The sequence below is a fragment of the Pipra filicauda genome, unplaced genomic scaffold (assembly GCF_003945595.2).
Source record: "Pipra filicauda isolate LSUMZ 115617 unplaced genomic scaffold, ASM394559v2 scaffold26_size5592650_pilon, whole genome shotgun sequence".
Lineage (NCBI taxonomy): Eukaryota > Metazoa > Chordata > Aves > Passeriformes > Pipridae > Pipra > Pipra filicauda.
Genome location: NW_024104387.1, coordinates 251,313 through 271,409, shown reverse-complemented (window position 1 = coordinate 271,409; position 20,097 = coordinate 251,313). Strand labels below are relative to the sequence as shown.

Here is a 20,097-nt window from a genome sequence, read left to right as displayed (position 1 = left end):
AATCTGTGCATCTAGTGTATTTGGTTATCAGTCATTATATTTGCTGGTTGCTGCCTAAAATAGAGAAGTAACATCCTGGCACTAGAATGATGAATATATGTAATGTCTAATAGCGAATTATTAGTGCTGATCATTGACTCTCTGATTTATGATCTTAGTTTTACTATACGGTACAACTGTAATTTAAAAAACCTTGTGGTTTGTATATACATATACACACATAGCTCTATATGCAGACATACCTACAGTTACAAATGGAATGAAAAGAAAGATTTTCTAAAGGCACAGAAAGCTGTAGACGACACTTTCAAAAGAACTCTAGAAACTGGGCTCCTCCAGAAACTAAGCTGTAACTGTTGCAGTGTGGCTTGCTTGGCAGGTTAAAAATCATGAGCTTATTTCAGTGCATAGCTGGAAGATGAGATCTTCTGAAAAGCTGATGCCAGTTCTGTGTTCTGATTCTTCTGTTATTTTTTGTTTGTTTTTTTTTTTTTTAAGTTAATCTGGCTCTACCTAGCAATGCCTAATTATCTTAAAAAAAAAAAAAAGAAAAAGAAAGAGAAGAAGACCAAGGGATGGGAACTTTCAGCATTCATCTCTAATAAAAATTGGAACAAGCCCAGAATGGGTGGAGAAAAGGCCCATCATAGAGAGACTTCAAGCTTGACAGAACATTCCTGTGTACTGAGGAAAGAAATCTTGCTTTGAGAGAGAACAGGACTACAGGAAGTTACAAAGATCCAGGGCCTGTTTAGATCATCTGAAACCCCTTGTATAGGAAACCTTTTTTTATTGCTCTGAGTGCAATTTTGCATGAGAACTTGAGAAAGAAATTTTCAGAGGAAGAACAAGCTGAGAAGCTCAGCACGTGAGAGCAATGCTAGGCCATGAAAGAGGTAAAGTGTGTGCAAAGACATATATGAATAGGGAAAACTGAAGCTTGTGCTAAATATCACTTTTAAAAGTGGGCAGTTAGTGAATACTTCTCAGCACCTGACCTCTGGCCCATGTAATCATGTTTGCCATCTGTCATATGAACTGCATCTGCTTTTTCAAATGGAGATGCTATAGGCTACTTGAGAGAGAATTTTTGGCATTCTCCCCATTCTCTAAAGCCTGGATCACTGAGCATGAAGTTTGCTACATCTTTCATCCTTTCCTTTGGATGCTCTTACAATTTGAATCTTCTTCTTACATGTAATTGTCCAGTCCATGCTTTCAATTCAGTTCTTCTACACAGCATTGTCTGTGGAAAGCCCATTCCCCAGGTTAGTTTAGTGGGTGAGGGAGGGATGTGTGTGTGAAAATACTTGCTTTTATTGATTTTTAAATTTGTCTTTTCTAGTGTAGGGCTGACTTAGGACCACCCTGTTGAAATAAAGTAGCAGTAGTACCAAAAAGAAAATGTATCCCATAGTATTTTCCTGTATGCTACAGTCCACTGATTTGCTTCTGTAAAGGGAAAGATCTCTCCTGATTGACACTTTAGTTCTCTAATCGGCAATGTAGAGTTGTTAGTGTGTGCTCCGTATCCCTCTGGTGTGTGGGCTCCCACGCAGAGCCAGTGGCAATTCTGTGTAAGGGTGGGTAAGTGGAGCTGTGTGGTGTGGCACATTTTGAGAAGTGCAGTTTGGAGGGGAAAATTTTGATGGAAAATATCTCCCTGTTTCTGTGATAAAACCCCTGTTACCCAGGAAATCAATGTCTGAGACACTCCTGGGTTGCACACCCTATTGTGAGTCCCCGGGGGTGTTTTTATCGTGTCTAAAAGGCCTTAAATAATGTGGCTTTATAAATCAAATTGAAGCAACTAATGAACTGTGTGTTGCAGTTTGAATGAATCAGCCCTGGAGAACAACCACCATTTGGAAAATGATGCTTTTTCGGACAAGTCCGAGAGAGACAACGTAGAAGAGTCGGAGAACGAAACGCATGAGAACAGTCGGAAGACAAATGAAAGTGAGAGTGATCAGTCAGAAATACATGGAGAGGTCTCTCCGGGAAGGAAAGGGACCACTTACATTGAGCAGATCTATGAAGAATTTGGAGAGGTAAAAAGAAATAATAAATTGGTTGCTCCCTGTTTCTGTTAAAATGTATCTGTTCACATTTGTTGTTCAGCCTTTTAGATGTATGGCAGGTAACAGCCATCTTTGTGAGTTCCAGTGTTTTACTGATAAAGCAACGCACAGTTTTCTGCTAAATTATGTTGAATTATTATGTACTCTGATAATTATGCATTATGAGCAGCAGCTCTGTGCTTTGGCATGTTTCCAACATCAGCGATTGCTTTAACCAGTTATTGCATTAAAGAGCTGCACAGCACTGGCACATTTGTGGAGCCAGCGGGAGGGGAATTATTATTCTGGGCATGTGTCCCGGCCAATTGGGGTGCTCAGTCCTTGCGTGATACAAAATATGATACTTTCCTTTTTTATTATGCATGGAACATCCTTTTTGTGTGTCTGAATGGAGCGTTCGAGCCACTTGATTGCTAAATGACAGTTGCTTGTTGGAAAGCCATTTCTCATGTCATTTAACAGCAGGAGGATGCATTTTTGTTCCACGTAAGAGCCTTTGTTAGCTGGATGTCGCTGTGACACCCCTGAGGAAGGCAGTGGTAGAGAGCTGGGGCAGCCAAGTGTGTTGTTTGAGAATTGGTCTGAGCAGGCAGCAGAGGAGCTCTGCTCCAGTGCTGGCAGAGCTCTGAGCACTCCCTTGCTAATTGCTTTGAACAAGGAAGCTAATGTCTTGTTGATGCTTCAAAGAAATGCACTGCTAGAAAGCTATTTCTTTCCTAGAATCACAGAATTACAGAGTCATTTAGGTTGGAAAAGACCCTTAAGATCAACTAGTTCACCATTAATCCATCATTGCCAAGTCCACCACTAAACCATGTCCCTCAGCACCACATCTACATGGCTTTTAAATGCCTCCAGAGGTGGTGACTCCACCATAATCTGTTCCAGGCCTGTTCCAATGCCTGACAATCTTTTCAGTGAAAATTTTTTTATAATATCGAATCTAAACCTCCCCTGACATAACTTGAGGCCACTTCCTCTTCTCCTATCGCTTGTTACCTGGGAGAAGACACCAACACTCACCTCTCTACAAACTCCTTTCAGGTAGTTGTAGAGAATGATAAGGTCTTCCCTCAGCCTCATTTTCTCCACGCTAAACAACCCCAGTTTCCCAGCTGCTCCTCACAGGAGTTATGCTCCAGCCCCTTCACCAGCCTCTGATTCTCCTCTTTCAATGTTTTCCTGACAGTGTACTACTAATATTGGAGAAGCAAATATAGTTAAATATATCCTAATTACACCCAACTCCTCTTCTGTGCATTTTCCCCCTCAAATTCCCCTGCAGACACACAGCAAGTGAGAGCTGAGTTCAAACAGGGGATTTTGAATATAGATGAGCAACTAAGCAGCAGCAAAGTGAAAGCAAACTTAATTTCTGTCAGCTGCTTATTCTGAAATCGCCTTTTGGCACATGACAAACTTGTCCTAGAAATGTTGGTAGGGTAGGGTGATATTTTGGTGTTTGAACAAGCCTTACAGCCAGCACTGATGTGTGTATGTGGGTGTGGGTGTGAGAGAGATATTTCTGCAGTTTTACATTAAAATAAAAAAAAATGCACTACAAACCAACTGGAAAGGACTAAATTTCTGTTGTAGAATGACACTTTGTGCAGCATTAAGTAAGGATAGCTGTAGTGTGACTGCTCAGGCAGAGGTAACATCTGATGGACTTCCAAAAGAACTGTCGTGTAGCCTTGACTGCTGGGTGTTTTGTTAGATTTCTGTTGTTGGCCAAGAGATGGTGCTGTTGTCACCTGGGACACACAGGTAGGACTGGTTGTTGAGTCTGATCCCACTGGTGAGAGTACCATAGAGAGAAGTAAGTTGTTGTGTGCAATGAGGTAGCTTTTCTCAGCAATGAGTGCAGATGTATCGAGGTAAACACGTGCCAGTAAAGTCATATGTCAGCTTAAGCTGAAACTGCCTCTCGGCCTGTGTGTACAGTTTGGGTGTGGCAGGGCAAAGGTCACAAACTGGCACTGTTATATTTTCAGCTTGGCTTAGAGGGCTCATCTGGAATGTGTGCACGTGTGCAGGTGCATCTCTATGCTTTGAAAGGCGTGTGCTTCTGCAGTTGATGTTTCAGCTTTGCCTTGTTTGCAGTAGGAATGTGAAGGCAGAGACAGTTAGAAGGACTTTGAGATTGCAAAAGTTGGTCTAGAATATAAAATAGATACCTCAGTACATAGAGGTAACCTAGAACCCCTTTTTTTCCACCAAGATTTTAGTTTTAATGAATTATAAAAAGGGTTATTGAGGATGATGTATTTCAGGGCAAAGCAAACAGAAATTACTTGAAGTCATTTGTGTCCTCCTGCACCTTATCCTCTGTGTGTTTTCATCTGTCCTGGTGCAGTGATTTATTCTGATTTATACCTTGTCCAGCAATTTCAACATGACATAAATTTACCTTGCCAATACCTGCACACTTGAGAACCTGGATAAAAAATGAGAGTTCTGACAGACCCATGTGTAAGCCCTAGATGATGCTGTGGTATGTCATTTCTTCTTGGAGGTTCAAACTGTGTGTTGCATCAGATTGTCAAAATAAGAATGGTACAATAATGGAAAAACACTTAAATGAAAAGAGCTTTGTTGTTCCTGAGTCTGAAATTCTCTCAGCCTGCAAGCCCTGTAGGACTAGTAAACTTACTATGACTATAGGGCTGATTGATGGTCAAAAAGGTGGTGCTGGAAATGCTCAGGTGATGAAAATGAATGTTTAGTGATTTACACCACCTACAAGTCCTATTGGGATATGCTGTGTCCTCTATTAAATTGAAGTCCATTCCAGAAGTGGATCTGTGGTTTTTTTCTCATAGAAATCTCTTGTCTAAAGTCAGTAGTCTAAGTCTAAGCCTAAGTGTTCTCTTTCACTGTTAAATTATGATGCCTAGGATGCATTCAAATGACATTCATATTTGAAAATTTAATTTAATTTTCTTTCTCTGATGGCTTGAAAGGCCCATTCCTCCATGTTATATATCTCGTAGCCCCATTGAATGTATAGGAACTATACAGTTGAAACTGAAACCACTGCATAATCCCTGGCTTTTTTCACCATTACCCACACTTCTGCTGCAGAGGGCACTGAGCAGCATTGTTGGGTTCTGGAGTTTTTGAGCCTGTCGCCTGTCAGTGGGACCTTTACCTACTGACACACCAGTTTGTCTTGTTTTGAAATTGGAGAACTGCTTCCATTCTCTGTTGATTACTTGTTTGTCTCCTAAAATTTTCTGCACATATAATAGTATATCTTACAGTCTCTCATTCACCGAGAATGGGACTGAGAGGAGCTTCTTATATGCATCCCACCAGGCCACAGTGATGCTGTAACAACCTTGGCCATGTTACACCTCCTGAGGACCTGAAGTGCAGAGTCCCTTTGGTAACTTTTGGGCCAAGTCGGCCCATTGCAGTCCTGAGGTGTGTGGAGACAACAGCTCCAGAAGGAGCACCCTGCCTTGTAACAACTTTCACAGATGCCCAGGGCTTTCTGTACCACTCACTTTATTGCTCTGGGGATTTATTTCTACTGAGACATAGCTGATGTCTCTTTGTGATGGTGTAGGTGAGTATTCACCCTTGTGCCAGGGCCAGGTATGCCTGGGTGAGCTTAGACCTGCCAGGTAAATATGCCCATGAGAAATGGTTTTCCTGTTTCTGCCCTGAAGTTCCCTTTTCCCGTTGTAGACAGGTGAATCGTCTCAAACAGAAACAGTCTCTGAGGAGAACAAGAGCCTGATGTGGATCCTGCTGAAGCAGCTGCGTCCTGGCATGGACCTGTCACGGGTGGTGCTGCCCACCTTCATCCTGGAGCCACGCTCGTTCCTTAACAAACTCTCTGACTACTACTACCATGCTGACCTGCTTTCCCAGTAAGCAGCATGAAGAGTGTGCCTGACCTGGACACTTTTTTTATATTTATGAAAACATGTGTTGGTATGCTTGAAAAGCTCCCAAATAATACCTAGGTCGCTGGGTTCAGCATAGACCAAGCCAGGCACCATCTGCAGTGATTTTTTAAAGATAAACTGCTGCCAGTGAGGGGTGAGAAAGGAAAAGTTAAACTCCAGGCAAAACTACTTTTGCACTGCACATATTGCCAGCACTGGCTGGAACTGATGGGGATTCAGCTGATGCCTTTGAGTATCTCACAACAGAGCTGTGCCACCTCCTGGTGTACTCATGTACAGAGGGGAATGGGACAGAGAGTGAACGGAAGGGTCAAGCACTTCTGCCCCCAAAAGCAATATAATTATGTTGGTTGATAAGCAGATAAGAAACATGTTTTAAAACCATTGATGAGAGAGGCCTGCTGGGAGCAGCAGAGTAGAAAATAGGAAACGTTATGCTTTCAGACAGGACCTGCCTTCTCAATGAGGTATGCCTGGTGGATTGTGAAACTACTGTGTGCAATATTCTAATAGCAGCACTAGTTACTCAGTGCAGTTATTCCACTGCATCTGGCTGATTATAAAACTGTGGCATTTTCAAGCCTTGTTTGTGGTATTTGTAACATCTGAAGTTCAGGAAGTGGTTCTCCTCAGTGCTGAGATCTAAGAACACTTTGAGAGGTTTGGAGGTTTTGTTAAAGAAACCTCTTTGTGGTATGGATGATCCTTCTAAATTTTACAATAACTTATCCAAGTTGATTTTTAAATCTGATTAAATGGTTGGAAATACCAGGAACTCTATTGTTCATGTTTACTTCCTGCTTTGTCTTCCAGGTGTTGGATGAGGTGACCTTTAAAAGTCCCTTCCATCCTAAAGTATGAGATCTCAAAGTGGGATAGAGGCCTTATAGCACACGAGCTTTAAACATCTTTTAAGGAAGAGGGAAACAAAGAAAAAGAGACAAAAATAGAATTGTCTTTGATTTTGGTGGCATAGGTATTACTGTTTTTATGACTCACAGTGTACTGTTAGCTCTGACTAAATGCTACTGTGAGTGGCAGTCCCACATTAACCTACTTGAATGTCCAAGTAGTCAAACCCAAACCCAATACACTCCAGAAATATTTTTAGCCTTTCTCTAGGAGTACAGGGCAAGGTTTGCCCCCTTTAACAGTTTATTTTTGTGTTATATGATGTGTGCTACTAAAAAAACTATTAGTTCTGCTGGCAGATACCTTTGTCACTGGCAACAGCACAGAATCCTTTAGTTCTGGGGAAATACTATTCAAATTAATGTTGTTATACTGGTAAGAAATGAATGTGATGTGTGACCGGTATAAAGAGCATTTTATATTCTCTTTTGCAGGGCTGTCCTTGAAGATGATCCATACACTCGAATGAAGCAAGTTTTGAGGTGGTATCTGTCCGGCTTCTATAAGAAGCCAAAGGTAAAAGGAGGCATGAAGTTCAGGTTGTAATGACCATTGCAATCTTCTGCATGGTTATGTATTTCTCTATTGCCTTTGCTTTGACAATTTACCTCTTCTATTGTTCAGAAGACTTTGACCATTACTTTTAAAACTGAAGTTGCACTTGGTTTCAGAGTATACAGTGAATGCAAAATAGTGTTGATCAACCTCAGAGCCTTTGCACTGGACAGTTAGAAGGCAAAACTAGTCATTAACAAGTAACATGTCCTGGGATGCAAGACTTTTCCCTTTGCTGAAAGCTGGTCTCCCTTCTCTTTTCAGGCCTGTTAGTACCACTATGCCGTGTTTCCACATTGTTATGTACCTGCTACGTATAGTAGCAGCAATAATAATGTTTGATCATCTTGTAAGGCTTTGATCAGGCAGTATTAAATATTAAATTGGTGAGAATAGCAGATTAATCCATGGCTCAGATTAAAATATTAGATTAGGAGAATAGATGTAAGCTAGTTTAAAACATCAGGGAGGAAATTATTATATTGTTTTGTGGCCATTTGTAGAGTTGTATTGCAAATCTTCATTTGTAGCAGGTTATGATTACTTGGTTTTTCAGGGAATAAAAAAGCCATACAACCCTATTCTGGGAGAGACATTTCGCTGCTGTTGGTTTCACCCTCAGACGAACAGTCACACATTTTACATAGCAGAACAGGTAAGTTGCTTTACTTGTATGCTCTGGTGTTGCAAACTGCAACCTGTTTGCACCTCCATGCATAGAAATACATCTCACCCTAGGAGAGGAACTTGAAGCTTTGTGTAAATATCCAGAGCAAGACATGCGATAAACTGGTTGCTGATCTTTTTTCTTTTCAGATTTACAGAAGTTATGTGAGGTTTGGTAGGCGCTCAAGACTAGAAAAACAGGTCTCCCATATATATAACATCAGCTTCCTCAATAAAGACCTTTTCTATGGGATTCTGTCCTACTGTTTTCTTATTGTTGATAAAATGTGTGTTGTTTTACCTCTGTCAAAAGGGACATAGAACACACAAATCCTTCTGTCTTTTATTTCTAAACTTTCTATAATGATTTTGATAGGAGTAAATTGAGGGCTTATCTCTATGTCTTTGTGAATAAATGAAGGGCAGAGATCAAAAGTAAACTGACCTGAGAAAATGTACTTCAAGAGTTTCAGTGTTAATAAAGGGATAGAATCGTAGAATCATAGAATCAGCTGGGTTGGAAGGGACCTCCGAGATCATCAAGTCCAACCCTTGATCCACTACCACTGCAGTTGCTAGACCATGGCACTCAGTGCCACATCCAGTCTCTTTTTAAAAATCTCCAGGGACGGAGAATCCACCACTTCCCTGGGCAGCCCATTCCAATGGCTGACCACCCTCTCTGTAAAGAAATTCTTTCTAATATCTAACCTAAACCTCCCCTGGCACAACTTGAGACCATGCCCTCTTGTCTTGCTGATAGTTGCCTGGGAGAAGAGACCAACCCCCACCTGGCTACAACCTCCTTTCAGGGAGTTGTAGAGAGTGATGAGGTCTCCCCTGAGCCTCCTCTTCTCCAGGCTAAACAACCCCAGCTCCCTCAACCTCTCCTCATAGGACTTGTGCTTGAGTCCCTTCACTGGCCTAGTTGCTCTTCTCTGGACCTGCTCCAGCACCTCAATATCCTTCCTGAGCTGAGGGGCCCAGAACTGGACACAGTACTCCAGGTGTGGCCTCACCAGTGCTGAGTACAGCACTTGGACCTGCTGGCCACACTGTTCCCGATACAGGCCAGGATGCCATTGGCCTTCTTGGCCACCAGGGCACAGTGCTGGCTCATGTTCAGCTTCTTGTCAATCCAAACTCCCAGATCTCTTTCTGTCTGGCTGCTCTCCAGCCCCTCTGTGCCCAGCCTGTAGCGCTGCAGGGGGTTGTTGTGGCCAAAGTGCAGGACCTGGCACTTGACCTTGTTGAACCTCATCCCGTTGGAATCAGCCCAACCCTCCAACCTATCAAGGTCCCTCTGCAGGGATCTGAGAACCACGTGGACTTTGCTGTTTCACGTGCACTTTTTTTCCTATTTGATCAGATAATTTTTGCTTTGATAAACATCCCTGTTTCACATGCACTTTTTTTCCTATTTGATCAGATAATTTTTGCTTTGATAAAATTTTTATTTTAGCCACTGCATTCATTTTATGGAGATTATTCAAATGGTGCCCAAAAGTTCTGCACTGTTCATTTATGTGTTGAAAATCTGACACTCTACCTATTGGCCTAAAGTGATCTCACACATACAAGCTCAAGAAAATACAGAGTGGGGGAGAAAGTTTAGATATATAACGTTCTCATATGTAATGAGGACAGGCATCATGTTCCTTCCTTTAACATGGAGGTTAATGGTGCAGATGGGGCTTAGTCCTGCAGCCTCTGTCTTGTGCTCTCCCTGGAGTCTGTGAGGTTGTGTGTGCACCCACCTCTCTGTTTAACCTGTAAAAACTGCTCTGAATGACCTCTGCCTATTTTTGTTCTAGGTCTCCCATCATCCGCCAGTGTCAGCTTTTCATGTCAGCAATAGGAAGGATGGATTCTGCATTACTGGCAGCATTCTAGCTAGGTCCAAGTTTTATGGTAAGGCATTAAGTTTAAGCATCCCCCAGGTAATATTGTGGCATTGGTTTTCATTTGTTTTTCAATCACTCCTGAGCTCATTGAGCTAAGATCAAAGAAATGCTTATAAGATCTAGCATCAGGATAGCCTAACTCCTTATCTTGGCTTTCATAGGTTTTCCCCATTTCCACCATTCCAGTGTGAAACCACACTGATATTAAAAAAAAAAAACAAACAGATAGAAAGATTAAAAATTTTAAAAGCCTGTTTTTCTGAAAGCAAAAGTTTGTAAGAATGTATTGGCAGTTGGTTGTCAGACCACTTTGTGTGTGCTCATAGTTGAGTCACTTTACAGCTATTTGACCATCCAACCGACAAGTGCAGAAGTCTGTATAAATGTAACACCCTTTATCTAGCTCCCAGGTCCCTGAGAGCTGAACCCCAGAGCTTCAAAATGTCCTTGAATCTTTTAATATCAGTGCTAACAGCACAACTCCAGACTCTGGAACTGTGTTGCTGTTTGAAATAGTTTTTTTGTTTAGACAAATGCCTCTTAATTGTTATCTTCCACTAAGTGTATTTGCTGAAACACTTATAAATAGTCTTTGCTGTCCTTCTGGCAATTTTTTTTGTTATCTGGGATCATACACAATCAGAAAAGTTGTGAGAACAGAAGGACCTGAAAAACTTCTAAGCATTAGAACTCTTTTCTGCACCCCACTAGTGACCTGTTTAATCTACTTCTCTTTCTGCAACATGGGCTAAATGCCAGAGCAAATGAGAGCCATACAGCAGTTTGTTAGAACTGCCTGCTTCAACTGCATGATTTGCAGGGTCCTGAATTATGAGCATTTCGTATCTTTTCTTACATTAGTGACTGACATTTAAATGGAAATGTTTTTTCTAAAGTAGTATGAGGGACCGAGTATAACATGCATTTTTAATGTATATGTATTTGTTCCTTTAAATTATAGGTAACTCACTTTCTGCACTGTTGGATGGGAAAGCAAAGCTGATGTTTCTAAACAGAGGGGAAGACTATATAATTACTATGCCATACGCCCACTGTAAAGGTAAGTTGTGAGTCATCAAATAGGAAGCAAACAGAAAGAATAATACAATGGTATCTTACTGACTAACTTTGCACTGGCTCTCCCCTCTCAAGTAAGCGACACCACAGGGACTGGTAACTCCAGAGAGCAGTTGCTCCACACATGAGTCACAGTGCTCAGCAGGAGACTGGTCATCCTCACTGAAGTCTGTCTGTTCTGTCTGTGCAGAGCTGAGGAGGGAATGAGACCCATCTGCATTAGTTTTAACACTGCACAGAAACAGAAAAATACTGCATATATGCACTGCAGATAAAGTGGAGATGGAAAGAATAGGACTACATTTCTGAGCTTCTGAGGATAAAAAGTTTTTCTTATGTTAGCATTGAAATTGTTTAATATGTTTTCTTGCTTTCTGGGAATAAAGGAAAATCCTAAATTCTCTTCCAATTTCTTTGTTACTCTAATCATTGTATTCCTCAGAGTATGAGCTGCCTCCATGAGGCTGATGCTTATTACTGTGTGGCTTTGCTCTGTTGAGCCAACATACACCGAGGCTGGGGGATGGCTGCTGATTCACTGCTTCTCAGGAAGCATTTCTCCTCAGGAAGCTGTGTAGGTGGCATTTCAACCACAGTGATAAAATCAGCAGTTGGATCCAATTTTGATTTATGAATATTTTTTAATTTGGCACCTTGACTTCAAGGTTAATGTTTATGGAGGGGCTGGATACCTGAAAACAGTTAACTTCTGTAAATCACACTTATGCACTCCAGTGCATAAGTCTTTTTCTTGTCGTTTTTCTTTTTCTGCATACGACCTCTTCAGCAAATGGTAAACATGTATAAGAAGAAGTGCCCTACATGACTACTGGTCTCCCAGATTCTGCTGAATCCCATTACAGCTCGTTTCTTCCCCATCCACCCTGTGAGAAGCAACTGGGTCTGTTTAAGCACTGGTATAAATAAAGTTGCAGGGCACAACCTTCTTTATTTTTCCTGTCCCACTTTCAGCTTGCCACAGGTGCAATATCAGCACTTGTGAGTCAAGCTATTTCCTAGCTGGTGTAATAAATGGGGAATACAGACTCAGGAGGATTCTTCATGCTTATAGTAAACAACCATTTCCCAGAAACTTCAAGTTCCATCTTTTCAAAACTTTAAGCCAAGTAGTGAATTTCACAGCATGTCAAGTGAGAGCCAGGTTGACCTGAGAAAGCAGATAGTTTCCATTGGGGCCTTTCTTAAGCCTCTTTTTTAACTTTCAGGACTTTTATATGGTACCATGACAATGGAGCTTGGAGGGAAAGTTACCATTGACTGTGAGAAAACTAACCACAGGGCAGAACTGGAATTCAAGCTGAAGGTAAGAGACTTTGTGGCCCCCATTTTGAATGGGTCTCATGCTTGTCTCTGTGCCCCAGGCAGGGTTTGCCCATACACACCAGATCATTTTTATACCAGCAATGTGTGTGTGCACCACAGCTGGCCTACCTGGAGAGGAGGCATCACCCTGCAGTCAGTTTTGCCTCATGCAACTTGATTTGAACCCAGGAAGCCTTAGTTTTATGCATGATTTTTTCACTGTCAGCTGGCTGGCTACTGGCCAAACTTCGTTCTGAAAGTTTGGCGCTGACAGCATGGTTTCTGTTCAGGCAGGTACAATTATTTCTGCTTGAAAAATACAGCAAGGTGGCTGTCACACTGACAAGCCTTGCACTGACTTGTTCATGTATCTAGTCCCTCCCCTAGAAAGCCTGATGATGCAGATTTATGGTATGCAGGCAAAATGGAAGAATTTTTGAGCATTCCTGTTACTACATGTATTAAAATTTGGGAAGGAAAATGATAACCTGTTACTTTCCTTGGCAGTTAACTTGCTTTTTTAAGGAGCATCTGTTTCTTTTCTGCTCCAACTAACAATTTCTTGCCTGGGGAAAAAAAATGAAAGAACTGAGAACTGCAGCACTTCAGAGTTGCAGCCTTAGCCATGTAAATGTAAGAGATCACTGGAGTTAGAGGAGTCTTTTGCAAACTGCATTTTTTCTAGGGCAGTAATAATTTTTTGTCTTTATTTGCCTTTTACAAAGTGAACTGTTTCCCTGTGCACTTTCTTGACATTTGCACATGCTTGTCTTTAAAGCCTGTTCTTCCTGTAGGCCTGGTGTACTGTGTTGAGGCCAACGGGATAGTGCCCTGACTTTGGTCAGTGTCATCTACCTACAAACTCTTCAGAACTTAAAGTGCAGACCCTTCTTTCCTAGCTTGAAAACAATACCCCGAATCTAAAGATGACTCAGAAAGGACCCTGTGTCTTAATTACATGCTCTGCTTTGAGTATTTCTCATCTACCTTTTTTAGTATAATTGTTAGAAGTTAAAGGTAAACCCTATAACTTCGTTATTAATTTGGATATGTACCAATTCTCTGCTGGATTGCAAATGCTTGAGATACTCATGATTTCTTTATCCACGGGTGTTGTGTGAAATTTGGTTTTGTATTGTTATTTAAAAAAAAAAAAGTTCCTTTGCACAAATATTATTGGAAAGTAGGTGCTAAAATGACTGAAGAAATGTTGTGTGGTATGAATAGAAGAGCTGGTCACTTATCACTGCTGTTTCCTGTGTTTGGCAGACAGGAGATGAGGGGAATTTTCCATTGTTCTGAGAATCTTTTCCTTGATTCTGGAAATACCCTTTTTCTTTTTTTTTTTTTTTTTTTGTTTGCTGCTGGTGAGAACTTCTTCATTGGCAAATTGACACAGATGCAGTCATCAGCACTGCCACACTGCTGTTGCTGTCCCATAAGCAGGAAAAGTCAGCATTGGTGGTGCTCCTTTTCTTTGGACAAGGCTGCAAGTATAAGAGTGCAAACTGTAATGTGACTCTGGACAATGGGAAGGACTTGTCCACATACACTTATCCCAGTGTCTAGCTGACAATAAATAAGTGTATTTGCAATGAAAGTGAGGCCTTGTACTGCTGACTGTTGATGCACCTGAAGGTTTATCTCCCCTGCTTCAGCTACAGTGATTTTGGTGTTGCAAACAAAAGGAAGAGGGCACAATGTGAGATAGTCAAAATCCATGTTAGAATTCATTCTGCCTTTCCCCAGAAATAGTGGAAGTCAAGCAGGTTGCACTTTCCTTCCCTACTGCTGCATCACTGTGTTTGGTTCCCTTCCAGTTCTCACTAGACTGATCGAATTTTCTGTTCCTGTTCTCTCCTGACAGCCCTTCTTCGGTGGCAGCGCGAGCATTAATCAAATCTCTGGGAAGATTAAATCAGGAGAAGAAGTGTTAGCAAGTCTCAATGGACACTGGGTAACACATGATAATCGAAGTTGCTGACAGGTTAAGTGCTCATGGCAGCAGGGTGCGTGGGAGGATGGCGGCCCTTGGCGGGCTCCCTGCGATGGAATGGGCGCTGCCAAGGGCCGTGTCCTGCCTTTTCCCGCCAGCCCCAGGGAGTGCAGGCGAGCGTGTCCTGCTTCTTCCAGGACACACCTCTCAAGGTACCTCTCAAGGTCATTTACACTTCAGTAGTCCCATCCACTTGCATTCCCAGAGCATGGGTCAAAGCTGGGAACAGTAAGGAGGGTTTTCATCAAAGCCAGTTGTTCTGTATTTAGGGTCTGAGGCTTAGGACGAGCACTGATGGCAAGAGATATAGTATGTGTTAGGTGGGACTGTGAAGATCATGAGGCTTCCTTTTGTCTGGTGTGTTCAGTACTTCCTCAGTTACATCAGTATCAGGGAAGAACTTCACAGGGTTTTGAATTCACAGGGGTTTGAATTCAAAGGGTTTTAAATTCATTATTTATGATAGCAGATAGTTATTCCTCTGTTCATGAGGCGAAGGACAGAGACATAAACTCAGTGAGAGTCTATTGTATGTGCAGCTCAGAGCACCTAGCACCTTTGTGCACCTTGTATACACAAGTGAATCACTTCAAGTCACCCTCAAGCACAAATCCAACAAGAAGAAAGTTGCATGGTGAAGGATGTAGTCTAGTTTTGTTTGAAACTCCTGGTAACTGTGGCAAAAGCAGTGAGCACTGGGCTTTGGGATGGACATTGGCTAGATATTTCTTCTCTCAGCAACATTTGGACATCTACATCATCATTACAGTTGTCCTGTGCTTCCTTTCCAGTCCATAGAAATTGCCACTTCTGAGACAAGGTTTGTCTCATCCTGAAGGAGGTATTTAAAATAGGTCAGGTGAAATGTGCCCGGATAAAGCCCTTTCTGAAGTGAGGTCCTAACCACAGTGTAGCCTTTGGTACTGGACTTGTCCCCTCAGACAATCTGTCTTTTGACATAAAAAGCTAATGCCCATTTTGAAATTGGGATATTTGCCCTTTCTGGGCTTATGCAAAGTGATTTGCTCCCTGTGCCTGGGTAGCTTTTCCATCCTTTTCCTGCAGGATGGGCCTTGGCAATTGTGAGTTGTGCTGGGCTGGGGAGTACCTTGTCTGTGGAGGGTCCTGCAAACACCATCCGCAAGAATATGTAACCGAGGGGTCCCCTGGGGCACAGAGCCACATGGTTGTGTGCTGCTCAGCTTCCAGCCTTCTGTTTATTTATTCCTCCCTTGTTCTTTGTCCCGGTTGGTTGTGGTGCACAAAACTATAATGATGTATAAAAGAAGTTAAAATGGCTTTGAAAGGGTGGCTCTGTGAGCCACTGTTTGCAGTTGTGTGCTGTGAATAGAGGAGCTGCTGTGCACTGATAGGAAGGGTGCCTGTTCTCCTCCCTCCCTGCTGAGAGTATTGGCCTGCTCTCCTGGATTTTCTCTGATACTGTCCAGTTTCCTGACAGAAACCTTCACATTTGAAAGGTAAATTCTCTGTCTCAGGACCTGAAAACCCACTTGAATAAAGAAGGGAAGCAAATTCCAATGCTTCTCAGTCCTAGGATCACAGCAGCAGCTGAGTGCTTTGTATATGCCCCTTAGAGATGCATGTAGTGATGCTTGATAATGCCTGCCTGCCTCCTCCGATCTGCAGCTGGGGGTCTCTTCAGGACCTCAGATCAGTGCTGGAACTGGCATCTCAGGTTATGGCAGAGGAAGTCCTGAGGGAGACTTTGAGGAGGGATGATAGTCCCTCAGGGTTGAAGGTATTTCACAGCTGAAGATGTGATGACTTTGAGACATACATCACAAAACACGTGCAGGGGGAGAAATGCAGCCAATGGGATACAAAGAAATTAGGCAGCTATGGGCAAAGCCAGTAGTCATGACCTAAATAAGGTTTGCCTGATACTCACACCGTGTCCAGGCAGCTGAATGGCATCAATATACTGCTCATCAGCTGTAACCATCTGATTCATTCCACTTGCAGTCAGCGTCAGGCTGTTCATTCTGTAAACTACCCTCTCTGGCTCTGTGGCATTGCTGTGTCTGTGAGCCAGGCTGGGAAACAGATCAGTTAAGCAGGGGCATGACAATATTGTCTAGCCAGCCTCAGATCAGGGAAGTGCTGCTTAGTAGTTTGTTGCCAAGTAGATTGGCAAGGAGTAAGAATTGAAGACTGATGACATTTTGAAGAGCTAAATGAAATTCAGGAGCAATAGTAGAAAAATCTGGCTAAACTCAAAAGAAGAAAAATGTGAAAGAGTATCTCAGCTTTAGCTCTCCTTTCTGGAGAGGATGTTATTTCAGAGGGCTCTGTGTGAGATTTCAGCATTGAGGAATGGAAGAAATATTGGAAAAGGAGCTAGGGCTCTTGTTTATATGTGCTGGGTGGTAGCTGAGAGGAACAGTGGGGAAAGAAGAGTATCTTAGGGCTTCTTGTCCTCATGTTTGGGGACAAGACTAATAGGAGGGACCAGGTCCCTTTCTAATTATTCCACCAGTGCTTCTGGAATGCCTCACCTCATTTGTTTCTATTAGAAACTTTCAGGAAGCATTCAGTGAGATTTTATGGGATAGAGGGGGAAATAAGCCTCCTAATCGAGCTGTATCCCTGATCAAAATCCAGAAGCAGCTTCCATTTGTCAGGTTTGTTTTCTGCCTTGTGTTTCTGATTGTCATTAACATTTTCACCTAATTCTGCTTCTCAGGATGGGGAAGTGCATATAAATGAGTTGAAAAGCGGGAATGCAGAAGTGTTCTGGAACCCGACCAGTGAAGTACGAAGGCAGAGGCTGAAGCGCCACATTGTGCTGTTTGAGGAGCAGACGGACTTTGAGTCAGAGAGGTAGGGAGCTCCTGGAATGTCTCGCTGCCTCTTCCCTACCGGGGGAGGGCTCTGATCAGAAGGCTCCCAGTTCCTCAGCACAGTCCTGGAAAGGCAGTGACCTGCTTTGTCTGCACATATTACCCAGCCATTTACCTATTTTTTTCCAGGCTATTAGCTCTGGAGTATTTTCACGAGGTACAGCTCTGAAATAACCAGGGACCTGGGCTGACAAATTATGGAGGCTACATTTTATCTGCTTGAAATAACAACTCTGCTTAGACTCCAAAGACCATGAACAAAGTCTCTGTAACTGCTGGAACACTTTATGGAAGGGCAAGGTGTCAACCCGCGGTTGGATATCTTGTTACAAAGGGTTGTTTCAACCACAGGATCTTAAATTGTGGAAAGTCCTGGCATCGAGAGAAGCTGTAGTTTGAACCACATAACAGGTTTTTATGAAAGAAAACAATTAAATGTATGTTTAACTCAGCTGAGATCTCCGATGAAGTCTGCACCAGGTTTTTTTAGTGATCTAGGTTACCTAAAAATGTAGTCCTGGCAAACAACTTAGAAAATTGACGGAATGACTAATACGTCACCAAACCAGTTGCTGGGCAAGAACATTATTTGTTGAGCAACGTTATGTGGTGCTGGCTTCAAACCAGCTAGTTCTGCCACTTCTCCGGTTTGGTCAGCCAGCACCAGGCAACATGCCAAGCCAGCACATGCAGTTTGCTGCCTGGCTCTGCATTACATGCCCACCTCTCTGTGGGCATCTGATTTTGGTGTTGCATCACATCACAGTAAGAAGATTCCCCTTTTCATAGGTAAAGAAAGGGACTGCATGAAAATAAAAACATGTGAACATATAGTTTGTTTTGGACAACAGTGGACGTTACGGGCAATAAAGTCTGTATTTGTAACTTACAGTTGTGCAATTGCCATTTCAGAGCAGACTGCAGTACATTTCTCTATTAATCTTCAGAAGAAGCTTTTTTTAAAGGAGACAAGAAATCTCAGTCTTGTGGACAAAGAATCTCCAGTTCTCTGTCTACCAGGTTATGGCCAGAGCTGACCCTCTTTGCTACATCAGAGATTAACAATGATACATGCATCCAAGGGAAAGAGGCAAAAAGGAAAATAGAGACCCCTAACAGACCCCTAACTGAGCTCCTTATACTGACATTTGTATGAATAAATTACCATCTAATCCACCTGAAATCACCTGAAAATCACCTATTTTCACAAATGTGGGAGAGCCTCTGAAGCTCATACCACTATGCAGCTCACTGTGGAGGGTCTCTTTGCCTGACACATGCAGCTCTTGATGGAGTAATTTGCCCCTGTCAAACAGTTTTGTGCATGTCCCTCTGAGGTTCTTAGAATTAGAGGACTTTACACCACTGCATTCCTTAGGACGGACTTTACACCACCTCAGTATTTTCTCAGGCCATTATTTCCACTCCTCCCCCACCCTCATCACTGACTTTGAATTGAATTTCCTTCCTTTGTTTCTGAGAGAAAATATTTATATACAGAAAAATGGGAGTGACTTGTTAAAAAGGAAAGGAAAGTGTTCTTCTGCCTTCAGTAATTATCTAAGAGGCCGCATTTTTGGAAGTGTGTTAATGTATGCTGATAGAAATATAATGAAAGCATCAATATCCCTTTTAAATTAAGAGCTTCACAGCAAGCTCCAAATTAAATGCAGTAATGTATTCATCTTCTAAATGGAAGATGAATGTTTTGTGGAGCTGGGAATATTGGAACAGCCTGGATCTCCTGTGCATAGTCTAACCACTTGGTAATGCGTTGGGAGGGCTAGCTGCTAGTCTCAGAAGTATTTCCAATCTGAAATGAAGATTAAAGTGCTTTGGTTAGAGGAACTGTGGAGAGGCCTATCACAGCTTGGCTATAGTAAAAAAAAAAAAAAAAAAGTAATGATTTTTCTCTCGTAAAAGGCAGATCCTCTCCCCAGGGCAGAGGCTCAGTGAGACATCATATGACGGATCACGTATCCTTTGGCAGCTGAAAACAAGTGCGGGTGAAAGCCTGTGCTCGTGCTCGCAGTTCATGAGCACAAGGACCTGTCCGTTACTTGCAGATTGAATCAGCTGCCTGCAGACCTGGTAGCTAATTCTATATAGGAGTACAATATGCAAGATATGCACACAAATTTGTTTTCCAGTGCTTTTAAACTTTAAACATAAAGCCTTTGTTTGGGGCATAGACATTAACACAAAGGCTTCTAAACTGAAATGCCTGAAAGGGCAAGGAAGAGAACAGATTCTCCATCAGTCACCTCTAAAGAAGCCTCTGATCTCGGTGAATTGAGCATAACGATCCTATAACTCGCACAGACAACACTGAAGAATTTAATGAATATTGTAGGTGATGTTATGTAAGGGAAAGTCCCCTGTACTTCAGCAGGTCATTCAGTGTTGCCATTCTTTAATTTACAAGCCAAAACTGAGGCAGAACAATCCTGTTACAATAGACCAGACAAGTGTCTGCTCTGAAGTTCCAGCTGACAAAATGCATCATTGGTTTTGAGGTGGTTTAACTTGCTTCCCTGCTTATTTTTAGGCTTTGGCAGCACGTTACCAGTGCAATAAACAAAGGCGATCAACACAAGGCAACACAGGAAAAATTTGTGCTGGAGGAGGAGCAGAGGAATGCTGCCCGGGAGCGGAGGGAAAATGGCACGGAGTGGAAGCCACTGCTCTTCCAGCACGATGCCACAACTAACGAATGGCGCTACAAATACGAAGAGTGAGTGCTGGGGTTGGGGGTTATGAGCAGACCTCACTGCTTGAGTCCCCAGGGATGCAAGCAAGGTTACA

The 20,097-nt window shown here is 42.4% G+C and overlaps 1 protein-coding gene across 6 annotated transcripts in view; it reads left to right on the top strand.

The window, feature by feature from the left end:
• OSBPL5 (oxysterol binding protein like 5) overlaps positions 1-20,097 on the top strand; it is a 177,857-nt gene that overhangs the window by 152,797 nt on the left and 4,963 nt on the right. For all 6 annotated transcript variants that reach the window (XM_027737253.2, XM_039382452.1, XM_039382451.1 and 3 more), the window contains exons 10-19: positions 1,832-2,051; positions 5,775-5,959; positions 7,345-7,426; positions 8,022-8,120; positions 9,946-10,042; positions 10,997-11,095; positions 12,339-12,436; positions 14,303-14,392; positions 17,136-17,272; positions 19,841-20,026. In XM_027737253.2, the coding sequence (XP_027593054.1) occupies positions 1,832-2,051; positions 5,775-5,959; positions 7,345-7,426; positions 8,022-8,120; positions 9,946-10,042; positions 10,997-11,095; positions 12,339-12,436; positions 14,303-14,392; positions 17,136-17,272; positions 19,841-20,026 (1,293 nt within the window). The remainder of the gene's footprint in view (positions 1-1,831; positions 2,052-5,774; positions 5,960-7,344; positions 7,427-8,021; positions 8,121-9,945; positions 10,043-10,996; positions 11,096-12,338; positions 12,437-14,302; positions 14,393-17,135; positions 17,273-19,840; positions 20,027-20,097) is intronic.